The sequence below is a fragment of the Ylistrum balloti genome, unplaced genomic scaffold (genome assembly GCF_031769215.1).
Source record: "Ylistrum balloti isolate Yb309-2 unplaced genomic scaffold, AGI_CSIRO_Ybal_v1 Utg370248, whole genome shotgun sequence".
In the NCBI taxonomy this organism is placed as follows: Eukaryota; Metazoa; Mollusca; class Bivalvia; order Pectinida; family Pectinidae; genus Ylistrum; species Ylistrum balloti.
In genome coordinates, this window is record NW_026782199.1 from 639,771 (window position 1) to 659,187 (window position 19,417).

The following is a 19,417-nucleotide window of genomic DNA, read 5'->3' on the forward strand; positions in this document are numbered from 1 at the left end:
CAAAATTTTTTAAAAACTAACTCATTAAAACAGATCAATTTATCAAAAGTAAATGAGCTGTTTAAGAATTTTAAATGTATAAGACATGACAAAGCTGTCCCTCTAGGTATGTTAAATGAATTTGTAAATAATAAAATGATATCACTTCTGGGCTAAACCTTACTAAGTCTTGAAATGTGATGTATCATGATCAAACTATCGCAAATTGTCAAATTCACAAGTAGCAGAGCTAGTAAAAGGGATATTTGGGACAGTGTAATCATGATACACCACAAATTTCTGAACAAAACATGGTTATCTCTATTTTGATTCACATGTATAGCTTTAAACAAGCAAAACCATAGCAGTGGGAGGGAGCCAAGAGTAAGAGAGAGCTAGTAGTAGGATGGAGCTACAGTGGGAGGGAATTTACAGTGGGATGGAGCTACAGTGGGAGGGAGCCAAGAGTAAGAAAGAGCTAGTAGTAGGATGGGGCCACAGTGGGAGGGAATTTACAGTGGGATGGAGCTACAGTGTTACGGGGCATTGTGGGATGAAGCCAAGAGAAAGAGGGAGCCAGTAGTGGGATGGGGCCACAGTGAGAGGGAATGTACAGTGGGAGGGAATGTACAGTGGGATGGAGCATTGTGGGATGGAGCCAAAAGAAAGAGGGAGCCAGTAGTGGGATGGAGCCACAGTGAGAGGGAATGTACAGTGGGAGGGAATGTACAGTGGGATGGAGCATTGTGGGATGGAGCCAAAAGAAAGAGGGAGCCAGTAGTGGGATGGGGCCACAGTGGGAGGGAATGTACAGTGGGATGGAGCCAAGAGAAAGAGGGAGCAAGTAGTGGGATGGGGCCACAGTGGGAGGGAATGTACAGTGGAATGGAGCCAGGAGAAAGAGGGAGCTAGTAGTGGGATGGGGCCACAGTGGAAGTGAATGTACAGTGGAATGGAGCCAAGAGAAAGAGGGAGCTAGTAGTGGGATGGGGCCACAGTGGGAGGGAAGGTACAGTGGGATGGAGCCAAGAGAAAGAGGGGGCTAGTAGTGGGATGGGGCCACCGTGGGAAGGAATTTACAGTGGGATGGAGCCAAGAGAAAGAGGGAGCAACAGTGGGATGGGGCCACAGTGGGAAGGAATTTACAGTGGGATGGAGCCAAGAGAAAGAGGGAGCAACAGTGGGAGGGAACCAACAGTGGGAGGGTGACAGCTGTGGGCAGAAGCAAACAGTGGAAAGGTTGACTGAAGAATTTTGTTTTTCTTCCCCATTTATATATTGTAAGGCACTAACCATGTATTTTCTATCAGTGATTGTTAGCTTATTTATGGGTGTGAATCTAAATGAGTATATTTAAACAATAAATATTCAAATACAAATTTCTTTGTATGAATCAGATGATATAAAGAATAAATACATACTGGAATCTGGGTTTCACCATTAGGATCAATAACTGTGAGGAAAAAGAATAGAGTTAAATATACAGTAAGTAAATGACGATAACATTCAGCCTGATGATAAGCCCATCTATATATATTGTTATACAAACATAACAAGGTAAATAAGCTATTATCTATTATGTATTGAATCTGTGTGATATCACAAAAAATACTTCTGAACAGGATTGTGACTTTTACCTAATTACTTGGTCACATATATAAAACTTAAGAACAAACATAAGCATTATGGAAAAGTTTAAATATGATGTATTTCACATTTTCCTTTACATAAATGCTTAACAAATATTCTTTCTAAATAAATTCTAAAAAGAAAAAAAAACAAACTACAAAGAAATTTTGATAAATCTGATAAGTTTTCACAAAAGTTACCTACCCCTGTCCTGTACCAGTAGGTGGAGGTAGAGATACTGCTTCCTGTTGGGACGGTCAGTAGAGTGATACTGAGACAAAGCATCGTAAGCCTAGAAAAAAAAAAAATTTAAAGTAAACTTCAGAAAACCCCAAAATGCAGTAAATGGGATGAAGTTGTCTATCAGACTTAATTGAGGTCAATGCTTTACCGAACAAACTTCTCAAACAATGAAATTTGTATTTCTTGTATGTAAACTTCGACAAAACTGTAATAGTGTTGGTAAGTGTATTCTATTCTTTGAAGATTTTTACAATCTGTTAAAGATGTATTCAAAGCTTCATACCCACAAGTAGTTGGTATTTCTCAGGAAGCTTAGAAAGAAACCTATCTTTTTTGGTTGTGTTCTTAGACAGGACACTTCACCCTAAATACTTTGGATAACATGTGATGGGCCTTCCCTAAGTTGTTCATTGAGGTAACAACCAGCTAAGGAATGATATGGTCAAACAAGGACACCTTAAGCTATATTGATCTTTGTAATCAGTATTAATATTTACTTTTTCATGTTGTTTCATTTGGCCAGTAGTAAACTGATTGAAGTAAAGACTATGTTACACCACTGGGATCTGTAAGTCATCTCCTAGTAAAATTGTAATAAAAGAAATGATTTATGTAAACTGACCACAGGAGGCATCTTGTTGATCATCCAGGAGAGAATTTTGTTTCCTTTCAGGTCAGCATTCCCTACCCTGGCTTTCCTGTCTAGTAGTAGGCGGGCACTCTCACTTCGGTCTGTCAATCAAATATTAATTAATTTTGTACTGGATCTATTTTCCTCCTTATGGTTAATTTTGTTTTTCTTTTCATTTTATCCAGCTTAATCATGCATATTTTCTATTTTATGTTGTTGGGATTTTTCTATTTCATTTTATTTTTTTTTTTTCAAACCTTGAAAATCAGATGTCCTCGATAATTACAATATTTTTTTTGTTATTTCACAACTGTACCAATACACAATCAATACTGACAGTAGATGTTGCCTTTCTATTGTCTAACCATATATATATAGTATTCATATATATAGAATTTAAAAAAAATAGGAAAACTATACAATGAAGGCTTACCAAGCTCTGCAGCAAGGTGAAGAGGTGTTCTCCCTTTGAAATCTAAATCAGTGTCAAAATTGGCGTTGTGATTGATCAGCATCTTCAGTGATTCACATGCATCATTTTTAGCCGCAAAATGGATAGGGGTCTGATTTTCAACCTTAGTTTTCGCATTGATATCAGCTGTGAGAACAGAAATATCTTACAGTGTGAGGTGACGGAATTAGTGGTACAACAGAAGATAAAATCTTTATCTAGTTACCAACTTGTAGCCAAATAACTATATCTAGCAAGTTCTTAGGATTCTCAAAAGATGAAAAATTATTTCTGAAATTACATTTATCTGAATTTCAACAATCTCAGATCATGTTTATCATTAAGAGGAACAACGCTTTCTGAGAGATACATTAAAAAAATCTAATGTTGATATTCAGAAAGTCTACATTCTGTTTCTATTACAACAGAACATACCATCATTTTCCATTATAAAAAATCATACCATCATTTTCTATTAAACAGAACATACCATCATTTTCTCTTAAAACAGAACATACTACATTTTTTTTATTAAAACAGAACATACCATCATTTTCTAGGAGTAAGTTCACCATGGCTGGGTAATCTACAGCTGCTGCCACATGAAGTGGAGTGCGTCCATATTTGTCGGCCAAATTGACATCAGCTTTCTGCTCTAAGAGAAACTTGGCGACATCTACATGCCAAGTTCGGGCCACCTAAAATAGACATTGATATCACAATTATGAGGCATATTATATTTCAAATTTCCATCCTGTCTCCTAATATTAGAAATAAACCAAACATAGAAAGAGATTTCACTTATCAATACAGAATCAGTACTATGACATTCTCCTGTTACAGATAATAGATTCTAACATCTCCTTGATATAAAGATTTGTGTCATATCACTTGTATATAAATAGAAACTAGAATTCAGAAGTATCTGATAAAGAAATGCTAGGATTCAAATATTCAAAAATGAAAAACTAAAGAGACACAATTCTACAACACAGTTAAAGCCCATGATATTAAATGTCAGATGGTGATGAAAGTTTAGGTACATGTAGCCCCTACACCTTTATTTAGAAACATGAATACTTACCTCGTGAAGAAGGGATTGTCCATGTTTGTCAGTACAATTAATCTGGGCACCACTTTTCAGCAAAGTTTCTACAAAATCTAGATCAATCACTTCTGCTGGATTTGTTGATCTTCCCAATTTAGCAAAGTAATCTATGAGCGACCTATTGCTCGCGGTTGACATTCTTTTGGCCCCATTCTTTTGGATACCAAATACAGAAGAAACAACATCGTCATTCTTGACAAATTGATCTTCGATATCGTCCAATCCGATTCCTCCTGAGTGGCGCTCCTCATTCTCTTCTTCCCCTGATCCCACTACACACACAAAAAAGTAAAATGTTGACAAATTGTTGAGATATGTCAAAATAATATACAACTACCAATTTTATATCAAATTTTTGAAATAATTTACATAAACATAATCAGAACAAAAATATGAAATCACATACATATCCATTTATAAATTTAGGTACTTAACTATTCAGACAAAGTTAAGAAAAAAACTGCCATTATTTCATAATATCAACCCTAAGAAATCTCCCCTTAAGTTGAATTCTGGTGTGTTCAAAGCTGAAAAAAATATCTTAAAAGTCAAATGTAAGAAAATTCATACTGTGAGTTTGCAGGTCAAGCAAAACTTATTCACAAAGTGCTCTCAGTAGTTAAACAATTATGACCTTTTTAACAGTCTAATTCTCTCCAGTAATAACTCATATAGAACTCTATATTAAATACATAGCAGTGGTGATGAAATAACTGTAACAAATGTTTACTTCTACAGAGAATATATAACTGGTTATATATTTATAATATAATTATGGCAAAGCAGACAATGTGTTCAGTACTATGTTCAGGTGACAGATATAACCTAATAGATTCTTACTTTGTACTTACAACAGTGAAAGGGGTGACAATTAAGGATAGCAACCTCCATCAGTGAGCATCACTAATCTTGACACCTTGTTATTTGAAAATTCTACTCATCATCTCACAGTAGTTAGCAGACAAACACAATCCATGTTTCACAAGATTCTAAAATCCTATCAGATCTATCAGATGTAGTATCAAAAAATATTTTCCCTCATAAACCTGTCTCATTGTTTCCAGGATAACCAGGACAACATCCCTTGGGGTGCTCCAATTATGAGTGGAAAAAATGAAAACGATTATCCTGGCAAACCAAATCAATACTGCTGCCCTAGTAGTCTTATCACAAGTTCAGATTTCACCCTATATATAGTCAACTGAGGTGCTGATAAGTAATATGTGTGGAAAGTTTGAAAGAGGTAATATCTGTGATATTGTTTATATATATATCAAGATCACATATTGATAACAGGGTCAACACTATGTATTTGAAAATCTGTCCCCAAAACTTTGTCCTTTACTGTCTACTAACAGCTGTACACTGTAATCATCTCTAACAAGATATGTTGTTAATTATCCCATTTAAAGTTAACCAAGAGTACTGACTGTGAAAATAAGCACATAAAATAATTACAGCCGTTATTTTGTATTGATAATAACCTTACAATGGACATTGTTTATTTAAGATTTCCAGTTATTAACTGTAGAACTAGGTCAGTGATCACTTCTGACTTATGCTGTTGCCTTGATATGTCCATTCCTTGTACATCATGTGATCACAACCATGCAACTCAAAATTTGATAAGGTGGCATAGAGTTTCACCTCTGAACCTGAAGTACTGCAGTTGATTTGATGGTAACATTGGTATCTATCTTTTTTGAAGGTGATTGAATTATACATAAATATTGATGATGTAGTGAGATATCTGCCCTTTACATCTTATAAATGTGACACTGTCAAAAGTGGACTCAATCTTAAAAAGATGGCTTCAATTATAGAAACTATCTTGCCCCATATTCTTCAAAAAAAATTGCTAACAGAGCATAAACAATTTGGGAATGATCTCCCTACAATGTACTCTCTTTATAAGATATCACCCAGAAACCTGTATTAAAATACTCAAGGTCAAGGTCATGTGGATGAAGAAAAGGCACAATTGATCTGTAGAACTACTCCTTTGACTTTGATTGATACAACATGGATTTCTGTTATAATGTCGCAGAAATAGTTGGTCTTGTCCTGAAATCTAATATGAAGAAACTGTTGGTTTCTAAAAGCCATGAAAAGTCATGACATAAGAAATTTCATCTTTGTCTAAAGCTTAAGCAGTAAATCTTCCTCTGTTGTAGCTATAAAAGAAACTAGACACTGACAATGTGCAGTAAAAAAAGTGGAAATCACTTCAAGACAAATCTAAAAATTAAGGTAAAGTTTTTCTCTGATAAATATTGATTTTTTTTTTAACTGCCAAGACATAGGAAGTTGTATGAATTACATTCTGATAAATCTTTTTTAAAAATGTCTTTAAGATCTGTTCCAATGAATATAAAGTGTCTGTTGAAAGGTTCTAAAAAGATGACATTGATTCAGAATGTAAAGCCAAGCAATAGATGCACCCCTATTACTATACGTTGTAGTAAGTCTTAAAAGATTGGACTATTTTGTGATTCTCAATAACATATGTACAAATATAATATATGAAGGATGAATATACCTCTTGGGTACTAGCAGAAATTTGAAAGTATGCATGCTGAAACAAATCTAATTTATTCAACTTGAATTTTTTCCAATGATTAGCTGGATTTTTTTTTATGTTATACAATATACAACATCTACATGCAGACCATACAAGGTGAGATGGCCCAGTGTCTGTACTGGGGTGTTCAGGCTACCTGTACTGGTTTGTGGATCTCTGATGCCACCGGTCAAATCAGTAGTGACTGAAATAGATACTATCCCACAATCACAAAATCCCAGCTTTAACTTCAGAAGTCTACTGAGATAAGAGACTTGTTTCTTTGACTACACAATTACATACAAAATACTTATAAAACAAGATATATAAGTATTTGGTAGCATTAACACAGCATATGACATTAAAGTATAAGAACATTTGATGAAAAACACTAAATTTTTGTTCAATTTTGAAATGTACTATTGAAACTTGGGAGAGGTTTGAAGATAAAACATGCACTATTGGAGAATGGCCACTTACTAACATTGGGGACAAGGTAAGCATGCAACTAAATCGCAGGTGCATTACATGAAATAACAGGTGATTTCTGTAACTACATGCTTCTTTTAACTAATACATCTATTATCAAGATTCAAGTATTCACCTTACAACTGTTTACAGCACACTTTGTAACATCATTATCTTACATCTATAATAACATCAACAAATGCACTCATTAAGGTTACTGTACTGAAACTGATCATCTAAATATTCCTAATGATCAATCCAAAAATGATACAGATAAACCCTTAAGGTTTTGTATATTAAGGTCACTGCTGTGTTGCTTAGCAACCTCACAATTGACAAAATTTTAATCAGTTAAATTAAAATTCTTCAAAGCTAATTGATGATCAATGTTTTGTGTATTTGAGTGCATTTGTTGCATAGTAAGTTTTCCATTTGCATCCTCAATAGTGATTGGGAATCAATTAAAATCCATGCTGAATACTGAGTAAGGTCAAGTAGGCTTCTGGATGTAGTTATTGTAATGTATTACATAATTGTCTGACTCGTGTTCAATATTCAAAGAGATGCATGCTTTCTCTGTGGCAGAAGTATTTTCTTTTAACCTAAAAGACCTTTCTTACCAAGAATTCACATAAGAATGAATATTATCTGCAATTGACATCTTAATTACATATTAAATAATTCTGATTTTTTCCGAAAACACAAGAAAATATCAAGGTACCAATGATTAATTTTAGAAAATTACAAGTGAGCATCATTTCAGATAAGGTTAAATTGAAGTAAATTAATATAATCTATATATGTAGAACACTTATGTACATTCCTCTATAACATATGGCCTTCCAGGGGCTTCTGTATGAATTGTAAGGCCAGATTTTGCAATGTAATTAATATTTGTGTATCCTTAGAAAGGAGCCTGTAGATAATCACTTAAGTTAGTCTACAAGTCCAGAGGCTGTCAATGGGGGGAGCCCAGCAGAGACAGCCTGATCTGAATGTAGCGGAGCTAGCATGGTCAGAGGATACGTAAATAGATTAATTACAACAGACAATTTGAAGTTATTTAAACAGTGTATCCTGAATGGAGCCTGTAGATAATCGTAATGTGTTAGTCTACAAGTCCGAGGTTGTAATTAGGGGGTGCCCGGTAAAAACAACCTACTGCATGGTCACTGGATACACCATATGTAGTATCTAAATAACATATTATGATGATATAAAAAACAAGTCTGATTTGGGGAAAATTCAGTGTAATGAATTAATGGCCTGAAGTGTACTGAATTACTGCCAGACAGCCATACAGGCAACCCATAGCGAGATAAGAGACATCAATAGTAAACAAGATAATTTGCTAAGGTGTCGCATCAGATGTATACAAAACAATGGACATCAGTGGCCAGCTAAAATGCAACATTAACGCATACGTACAATAGAACATGTCAAGGTCATTCTCCCGAGCAATAAGAGACAATGTACAAATGTAAAATCGTACTTTCTTCTTTCATATTATAATTTAATCAAAACTTAGTATGCACAGAAGTAATACTGGTGTCACAGATAATCGAGGTCTGTTTGTACCCGCTCAAACCTTTTCTGCTCTGAAATGGCGTCCCTAATCTTATCATTGGTCAGTTAACTCAATACGATCTATTTATAACTCATTAATAATCTGACATCATCATTTGCACACGTCACTATTTTCCTGTGTCTCAACTCGAGAATAGAAGAATCAAAACTTAGCTTGTTAAAAAACTGACAAGAATAGAAATAAAACCTTATATCGAATTAATCACATAATATTAATTTCAGTATGAACCAAAAATTGTAGTTGGTAATAGTTGTATTTGTATAAAGTAGAATTTACTACAAATAAATTCATATTTTATACAAACAACAAAAGATTGAAGTAAATGAATAATATTTATTGTTACTACTATATATGTAGAACACTTATGTACATTCCTCTATAACATATGGCCTTCTCAGGGGCTACTCTGTATGAATGTGTAAGGCAGTTGATAGCAGATTTTGCAATGTAATTAATATTTGTGTATAGAAAGGAGCCTGTAGATAATCACTTAAGTTAGTCTACAAGTCCAGGCTGTCAATGGGGGGAGCCCAGCAGAGACAGCCTGATCTGAATGTAGCGGAGCTAGCATGGTCAGAGGTACGTAAATAGATTAATTACAACAGACAATTTGAAGTTATTTCAGTGTATCCTGAATGGAGCCTGTAGATAATCTTGTAATTGTGCCCGGTAAAAACAACCATGGTATGTAGTATCTAAATAACATATAATGATAATAAAAACTTAGTATGATGATATAAAAAACATTAATTATGTAAAAAACGAAGGTCTGATTTGGGGAAAATTCAGTGTAATGAATTAATGGCCAAATAGATTGTAAAGAGTCAAGTCATGTAAACTTGATGATTGAAAAGAGAGCCCCAAAGAAGAAGCATGGCGTCCCTAATCTTGATGACCATTGGTCAGTTAACTCAATACGATCTATTTATAACTCATTAATAATCTGACATCATCATTTGCACACGTCACTATTTTCCTGTGTCTCAACTCGAGAATAGAAGAATCAAAACTTAGCTTGTTAAAAAACTGACAAGAATAGAAATAAAACCTTATATCGAATTAATCACATAATATTAATTTCAGTATGAACCAAAAATTGTAGTTGGTAATAGTTGTAATTTGTATAAAGTAGAATTTACTACAAATAAATTCATATAATAATCAATTGTACCCTTCATTGTCCCATACACTAATCCTCACTCAATACCTCTGTAACAGCATAGAACCTGATTTTTTTCTAAATATCTAAATAGCATAATCAATTCATCCAATCACAATGTAGGGTACAAATGGAAAAGTCTTCGGTCAGTACCAAGGTTGGCTTTCTTCAATAGATTGGTAAAGTGAATCTAATATTCAGATCGCAGTACTCACCACCCCCACTAAACGTAGGTCCTGATCAGCAGATAAAAGGAAAAATAAATGGTTATCACTTGAGACACAGACAATATTATTTCTCTGTAGGGATAAAACGTTTTACTGACTTATTGATTCTGAAGACTCGGCATCAAAAGCAGCAGTTTCTGAAACGTAAGAATGCTGTACATGTATTATCATCTCTTGTGCCTCAAACAGAAGAATTGTTGATGACCATGTGAAGACTGTATCTGAAAGACAAACTTGCCAGTCACCTCACCAATACTTTCAAACAAAAGTTTCTGAAACATTAATTATTATCATTAAAAATGATAAAAACCTTTACCAATATGGTTCCAGAAAAAATCCGCTATAGCAGCCATTATTGAAATGCATGTGAAAACTTCGCCGAAATATTCTCTCACACTTTATTTTTTAAATTGTCACTCTATAGTAATAAATAAATTACTATATGCATTGTGATGTCATGAATTTCCAGGTTTCTATAAAACTCAACAGGTAGAGAAGTGATATAAATCTGACACTAGTCAAAGTGTACACACATACAGTACAGTAATACATGGAATAGCCACACAGGGAACTGATTATATATAGACCCTTAAAATGACCTGTCACATGTACCTTATCAATACAGGTAAATCGATATAACAAAAGATAACATCTACCCTCTTGTTACTGAGCAATATTCAGGATATCCTTTTTGTATTGTGGGATTATATTTTGATTATTTTCTATTGAATTTTCAACAGTTCACAAAGATTTTGAATAAAATCCTCATCATCATGGAACTCTCAGTCATCTTTGCATGGAGGCACAGAAGCCATGTTGCTCCCTACTTTTTAAAATCTAAAAGTTTTCCTTAAATATCTTCTGTGCCATCCAGGACATTTTTGTTCTTTAACCTGTGAATATTCCTCACTTAGTATCCTAATTCATTTTCTGGAATGACTCCCTCTTTTCCTCACTTTGAGATTTTCTACAATTACTTCCAATTATATTCTCTTACCACAATTGTCAGCAATTAATAACTCTTCCTGGCTTTTTTTTCTAGAATGACCCCTCCTCCTGTACCTTGAAATTTGACTTATTTTACCTTTTGTCTAAAGTATTACTAAACCGATCCCATCCTCCCCTTCCTTGGAGTTCCTCAAAATAAATTCCCTCCCACTGGAGTTTTTCAGACTTGCTGTCCCCACATCATAAGACTCCTTGGAAGAGGAGGTTTGTGACATTGTTTAATGTGACATAAAACATGAGAGGAACAAACAATACATTGTTAAAGGATTAGATATCAGAATAAAGGACTATATGGGTTATATAGAGAGAAATGATGTGATAAAGATGTTCTGAATGGAGGTCAACGAAACAGGTCATCCTAATGGTTCTATATATAATCATTGTGAGAGGATTGGTCACTAGGAGGAAACTAACTTACCCTGAAGGTGTGCCATATAATCATCTATTTATAAGACAAGGCCAATAGAAGATATGATAAATATCGTATCAGAAAAAGAAAGATGTTTTCTTGTCTGTAACACAGAATGAAATAATTCTTAACTTACAATAGTTACATTGTATAAAACCTTTAGAATTAAAAAAAAATAAATAAATAAAATAGACTCTGTATTTTCCAAGAGTAAGTTAGGATGGAGAATTCTTATATAAATTTAAATAGTTTAAGATATGACATTTTTATACAGAACTCAAAACAGTGTACCATTTTTAGTACCTCCTCAACACAACTAATCCTATAGCCTACAGCATCATAAACATACACACAAATGCTGCAGTTTTTATCTTCTGTGTGAATTGAATAAAACTTCAGATTTTTTCTGAGGCAGCAGAAAAAGCATGGCCATAAGTACAAATAAAGAAAGTTTCTAGTTCCAACAGAAATGTCACAAACCAAATTTTATCATACTCAAACATGATTTTCTAAAAAAAAATTAAAAAATTTAATATTCAGTGTTGAAAAAAAAGCAAAATACACAAAAACATTTGAAAGAGATATGGAGACTGATCCAACCATTAACACACATCATCAGTAAAGAACTGTGATTCAGTGACTTATAGAAAAAATCTGGTACATATTTGTATAAACTGTCAAATTAAATCATGATTGTGATCACTGTAATGTGACAATATCTATTACAAAATATTGTTTTCCGAAATCTCGATACAATTGTATGATCATCGTATATACACAATGTATTTAGGTATATACTGAGTCAGCTGGTAAATCTACATTGTATGTGAAATACAACATTTTACAATTACAATTAGAGACCAACGCATTTAATTAAAAGAAAGAAAATAAAAACTGAGAGAAAAGGCCATCAAATACACAACAGATATGTAACCAATCAAATGATCATGCCAGTTTTAACCAATCAACTATTGCCAATAAATACATGAAGTAAATATATCATCCAATCAAATGATCATGTTATTTAATTGAAAGACAGTTTTAACCAATCAACTGGTGCCAATAAATACACAAAGTAAATATATTATCCAATCAAATGATGTCATATGCATTATAGGAGTTTACATATCAGTCAATAGGTGTCCAGTCTAGAATGTGTTTGTTATCCAGTAAACTAAACAGACAAAAGATTTTTCAAAACTGAATGTCCGATTCATGATGGAATATTTCTTTTCTGTGTCACATACATATCAATAGAGTCTTCTATCAGAAAGTGAAATCTGCTGAAAATGGCTTCCACAGCATTTGTCTTTTAAGACAATTTACCCTTTTTTTCATTGAAAGATATCAAATAATAACTGAAACAAACTTGAAAGAGATTTGCCCAGCTTTTTCAGCAGAAACAGAAGGTCTATAGAGACTACGCTATGCTGGGGGTAATACAAGGAAAGGCAGACATCTAGAGGACATTGAGGAGTAATTCATGTTTAAATTGTAGGTCACAGATTGTGTGTAAAAACATTGCTCCTCAAACATCTCTCCTGGCCACTCATCCTTGTTTCACCACTAACTAAGTACAACACTGACTGTAGAGGAAAGTGATGGTTATAATTATTACATACCTAAGAAATGATCTGCCAGCAACAAATAAAGCAGTATATATATACATTAGAAATAAAGGTTTCTGCATAATAAGTTACATCACTGACACGGTAAACACTAAACACATCAAACGCCAAAGTATCTGATAAAACAGACCATCACAATGGTAACCAAAAGGAGAACTATTGTCATGGTAACCAGAAAGTGAAAGTATTGCCATGCTTACTAAAACAGAATTAGGCCTAAACCCCATGCCAATGTTGCTATGTGTAACATGTAAAACAATTGCCACGTTTACTAAGTAAGTAAAAACAATCACTATGGTTAATCTTAAGCAAAGCCATTGCTGTAGAAACTAGTAAAGCAAAGCTTTGTTAGTTGAAAGTGATGACATTAATTCTGATCCACTAACCAGAAAGTCATTTTGCTGTTTGTTATGCAAAATTGAGGTAAAAAACCTTGATATGTTGCCATTTAAATGATTACACTTCTATAAGGATGTATTTCTCATAACAAATATGGCAAAAGCTTAGTGATAAAACACATAACAAATGTGCTATATGCATTCAAAAGCTTATTGTCAACACACACTATATTTATACATATACAGACATATAAATGTAAAAGACAGAGCTAGTCCTTGTCACTGGTGGTTATATATGGTTAAGAAAGAGTATGTGTACATGTCTGATAATTTTTGTACTTCATGTTACTCTGACAGAATGGAACAGAACATTTGGCTGCAGCGTTCATAACATTTTTAACAACAGCGTTTGTGACACATTGGTGAAAATAAGAGACAAGTCAATTCAGTATGGTAAGTACATTGTATATAGATGTAGACATGAAAATACTTTTCACAACATAGATTAAACTGAATTCACCAGATATATCTTTCCTATCTTTTATTCCCTGAGCAGTAATTACATGTTTATTGTTCCACTTATTTACACTCACAATATTATTGTTTACAGTCATATTTATCCTTATCCTATTTACAAATAATTACAGAATGAAATTGAATTTTGTTTTTTTTAATGTATATACCGGTTCCAAAAAAGAAATCACATTGCAATTCTGTGGCTTTTTTCAATGAATGAATAATTTTAAAGGAATATCATTATTAAGTTCAAACCATGTTCTGAAAATTGCATCTTATGTGGTATAGCTCAAAGCTATAACAATACACAGTGTAATACACATAAAATGTTTACAATTAATCTACAGATAACATGATGTATAAGATAAAATTTTGTATAATTTACAGAAGTTTTAAGAAAAAGTCTTTTTTTTTCGACCAAATTTAGAATTCCTGGCTGAAAGTCAGATGATATGTAATAAGAATGTCATAGCTTATTATAAAAGCACACAAGGATTATTTGTATAAATATTAATGATAAAATTAGCAAAACAAAATTATTTTTTTTAAAAATTAATGTTATATATACAATAATCTACTGACCTGTTTCTGTAATTTAGAATGAATATAGGAATCATAAGTAAAAATGATAAGTTTATTATCTTTATTTTCTGGGAGGAAGCATTTCTATGATTAGCGTATATTTAAGTTGTTAGATTTTAACAAATCCAGATTAATGTTGCTTTAAAATGTGCAAGTTTTAAGGTCTTAACTATTTGTTTTTCTTTTAAATATGATACCAAATTTTGCATAAAAATTATCTATAAACAGATTATAAAACAATAACATTAGACAACAAATATACCAGAATATGTACCCACAGTTAAAATAATTACACATTAATTTTTTACAATTTGTGTTAATTGCTTTAAGGTTAAATCCTTACTTAACCTGTGATAACTTTATAAATTTTGTGAATGTGCTCCTAGAAAATGGATATATCAGATATCTTATGTACTTACTTTTGCGTTCCCTGACCCGTTTCGATGTAGCATAAGATCGCCATTTTGACAGGCTCTTCTTGGCGTCCACTATGGCAACAATAGCATTTCTTTTTCGGCTCGTTTCCTTGACATGGTCTCTAAATGTATCTAGGACTTTACTGAAAAACAGACATCGTTCCTTGTAGTCAAAACACTAAGTAAATAACATCAATATTTGTGTTAACAGTAACCTAAATCATTCTATACATTTCAGTATGTTCATCAATGTCAATAAGAATTCCTTATCCTGAAGGATCAAGAGTATTTCAAAGCTTCTTGGTGTGTGTGTTTTTTTTTTTTTTTTTATAAATATATACCTGGGTATGTATAGAAACTAGAAAATGTTTTTTAAAACATTCAAAAAAATGCCTTCGAATGATGTTTGGAAAGAAAGAATTATTGTGAAATAATATCAAAATATATAAACATGACATCTGAGATGCTAAGGTTAGTGAAGCTTAAAATAGGTCACAGTGACCAACAGATAGCACAACAGTTTATGGTAATGCTAAAGATAATTACTCATGTGAATTGTTAAGACTGGATGATACACAGTTCAAGAGAAATCATAATGTTAAGACTAACCAATGTGAAAGCTAATTAATTAAAATCAGTTAGATATATAGGTCACTGTGACCTACAGTTAACACAATAATGAAATATCACCTATTATGTAAAGCACTTGATGCTTCTCCACAATGAGGGACATATTAAAAGTACATTGCTAAAGATGAATCATTTCAAATATTTAATGTGTTCATTGTATATCAATTTGTAGTAACATAGATACTAAAATAGGACCAATGCCGTAATGAAGTCCAAAGTTTGAGCTAAAAACTTTCAGGACAAATAAATGAATAAGAAGAATCTTATATCACAAGCTTGTTGTGATTGCTCTTTATTTCTCAATTTGTAGTACATTTTTATGTGGTAGAACAGCTAGCTTTCAAATTTCTACTATCTGCACATTAGCTATATATGTACATACATAGGCAACATATGAGTGGCACTAATCACATCAGTATAACATAGACACAAACAGCACTTGTATAAAGCCTCATTGATAAAAAGATAGATATATGGGTACTTTTACTGTTATCGTTACCTCCAGTAATAGATTACATAGTCTATAGTTTAATTTCTTACATTTCATAATTGTACACAAAGAAAATCACATCTAAGAAAAGCCGCATTTTTTACACAACATTCAGAAAATAACTATATACTTAAAGTACAATGTATATCTTTACGTCTACACAAGTACAATACGATTGATATTACATGTAGATAAATATATCAACACAGAAGTAGATTGAATAATTCAAACCCAACATTAAGATAAAGTTTATACTGATATATAGGGTTATGAAATATTACTATAAGTATGTTTAGGAGTACCACTTGGTACATAAATCATACTTTAAAATCAAAAATCAATTTTCAATGAGCACCCTTACTTACATGCCTTCTCAGAAAATTGCAAAAAAAAAAAAAAAAAAAAGGGTGGGGGGTGGGGGAAGAGAAGGGGGAGAAGAAAAGAAAAACATTTTATGTGAAAAACCTCTCCATACTGACTATACTGATAAACCTAAAGATTTGTTTGCTTGTTGGGTTTATTGACCCCCTTAAACAGAGTCAGGGTCATTTTGGGGCATGATCTTTTTGTCTACTTGAGGTGGCTACATCACTGAACAACATATGGGAGGTCCACCACATGCCATCCAGAGCAACTGGGTTAAAGTGTCTTGTCCAAGGACACAACAGCAGATTTTGTCCTGTCCTTTTAATAACTTCCATAGTAACTGCACTGGCATTGGTAGGGCATGACAAACTACACATCCCAGATCTTTACTTGAGGTTTTGAAGTCTCTACCAACTAAGCTATCACAGACACCTAACTCTATCAGAACATATAACTTACATTGGACCTTAGTTGATGATGGCACTCTAATATTTCTTGTTTGCACAATCAAGATAACCTATTTATTATCAAATTTCCTTACACTACTCCTAAAGATGCCAGCTTGTACCATCAAGTTCCTTTACAAAACCTCTGTCCTGATGAATCTGCTGCCAACATTTAGACAGTCAAACTTGGGATCTTTACCTCATCTCTTTCTAATATTGCCATTGACAATGTCTCACTTATGGCATTCAGGTTGAGCATAAGTCACATGACTAGAATACTGATGTTCATCTGTGAGACAATGCCTAGCAAAAGGAAAGAGATGAAAATTGTAACCAACCAACCTGCTCACCATGTTACATTAAGCTATGGTGAGTTCATGGAAATATCTGGTTAGCCAGTTGTCATTATAGCATGACCTGGTGAGTCTCATGATAACATGTACAGGTTATGACATTTCAGTGTGATGACACTTTAAAATGGTGCTAGAGAGATCACATCCTTGGTGGTCACTATATCCATCTATCATCAGCTGTTTAGAAGATGTAAACCAACAAACAAACGATTACATGTCTGTTGTTTATCAAAATACCAATAGATATTGATACTCCATGTATTGCTACTGTTTTCAACTTTATATCGCTGATTATCATTGAAATATATGGGGTAGGTATGGATGTGATTCTTTCCAAGTAATTAAATGGAGCAATGACAAGAATGCATGAAAGTTTGTGAAACAGATTAAACATTTACATATGAATAACAGAAATGGATCATCATTCACGTAAAGGTAAACAAACATAACTAAATTCAATTCCAAGCATGTACTTCAGAAAGCTATGCTAAGCAAAACACTGATTAGAAAAATCAACCCAAACCACCTCAAAATAAAGTAATAAAAGCTAGCTGAAGGTAGATAGCAAACTCAAAAATAAACATGCATTTAGAAATCACCAAGAAAATGACATATCAGTGACAAGACTGACAACCTGCTTTGATTATATAACCAAACATCACAGATGATGGTATGTCTTCTTTATTTGTACTCAATCTTATGTAAAACTCCTGCATCCACTTATCTTTATATGGGACTACTGTAAAACTGCTGTAAAACTATCTAAGTGCCTTGATTACTTGGTATTATGATGGGGAAGTCCCTGTTAGCTTGTCATTATGATGGGGAAGTCCCTGTTAGCTTGTCATTATGATGGGGAAGTCCCTGTTAGCTTGTCATATGATGGGGAAGTCCCTGTTAGCTTGTCATTATGGTGGGGAAGTGCTTGTAAACTTTTTATCATGATGGTAAAATCCTGGTTAATCATTATGATGGGGAAGTCCATTTTAGCTTGTCATTATGACGGGGAAGTCCTTGAAAACTGTCATTATGGTGGGGAAGTGCTTGTTAACTTGTTATCATGATGGTGAAATCCTGGTTAACTTGTCATTATGATGGGGAAGTCCCTGTTAGCTTGTCATTATGATGGGGAAGTCCCTGTTAGCTTGTCATATGATGGGGAAGTCCCTGTTAGCTTGGCATTATGATGGGGAAGTCCCTGCTTTATTGTCATTATGATGGGGGAGTGCTTGTTAACTTGTCATTATGATCGGGGAGTGCTTGTTAACAAGATGGTGAAATCCTGGTTAACTTGTCATTATGATGGGGAAGTCCCTGTTAGCTTGTCATTATGATGGGGAAGTCCCTGTTAGCTTGTCATTATGATGGGGAAGTCCCTGTTAGCTTGTCATTATGATGGGGAAGTCCCTGTTAGCTTGTCGTTATGATGGGGAAGTGCTTGTAAACTTTTTATCATGATGGTAAAATCCTGGTTAATCATTATGATGGGGAAGTCCATTTTAGCTTGTCATTATGACGGGGAAGTCCTTGAAAACTGTCATTATGATGGGGAAGTGCTTGTTAACTTGTTATCATGATGGTGAAATCCTGGTTAACTTGTCATTATGATGGGGAAGTCCCTGCTATCGTGTCATTATGATGGCAAAGTGCTTGTTAACTTGTCATTATAATGGGGAAGTCCATGGTTACATACTACTATGAGAGATACAACATTGTCAAACTAGTACTATATGGGTGTAGGTCTCAAAGCAAAATTGTATTGTAGTAAATGTAGAGTGTGTATTATTGGAATCTTTTTTTCATACATATTATATATACAAAACAATCAAAATTAGTGGAAGATATGCATACTAAAGTTATGGTATTTATTACTGAAATGAAATGATACTACCTAGGTGTAGGTCTCAAAGCAAAATTGTATTGTAGTAAATGTGTGTATTATGGAAAATACAGTACTATAACATTTAGCTTAAACTATCTACATGTAAAATAGATATTTTTTATAACAAGGGCTTTTGATCAAAGACCCAGTGGAAGTGAATCTTAAATGTCTATCTACTTTCAAAATATTAAACAACATCATATCATTATGTAAAAATAGCAAAGTTACATGTACGATGTACTTACAACATTTCAGGGGCTTCCACACTGAGGAATGAAGGTGTACAATTATAGCTAACTGTGTATTGGGT

General features: G+C 33.4%; 1 protein-coding gene across 1 annotated transcript in view; it reads right to left on the reverse strand.

Moving 5' to 3' along the window:
* The window catches only part of LOC132552465 (transient receptor potential cation channel subfamily V member 3-like), a 30,494-nt gene that overhangs the window by 10,428 nt on the left and 649 nt on the right, over nucleotides 1–19,417 (reverse strand). The window contains exons 2-11 of the mRNA XM_060216634.1: nucleotides 19,353–19,373; nucleotides 14,944–15,083; nucleotides 13,083–13,094; nucleotides 10,032–10,052; nucleotides 4,018–4,313; nucleotides 3,481–3,631; nucleotides 2,916–3,080; nucleotides 2,474–2,583; nucleotides 1,813–1,900; nucleotides 1,401–1,432 (exon numbers count right to left, since the gene is read on the reverse strand). Coding sequence (XP_060072617.1) covers nucleotides 1,401–1,432; nucleotides 1,813–1,900; nucleotides 2,474–2,583; nucleotides 2,916–3,080; nucleotides 3,481–3,631; nucleotides 4,018–4,313; nucleotides 10,032–10,052; nucleotides 13,083–13,094; nucleotides 14,944–15,083; nucleotides 19,353–19,373 — 1,036 coding nt within the window. The remainder of the gene's footprint in view (nucleotides 1–1,400; nucleotides 1,433–1,812; nucleotides 1,901–2,473; nucleotides 2,584–2,915; nucleotides 3,081–3,480; nucleotides 3,632–4,017; nucleotides 4,314–10,031; nucleotides 10,053–13,082; nucleotides 13,095–14,943; nucleotides 15,084–19,352; nucleotides 19,374–19,417) is intronic.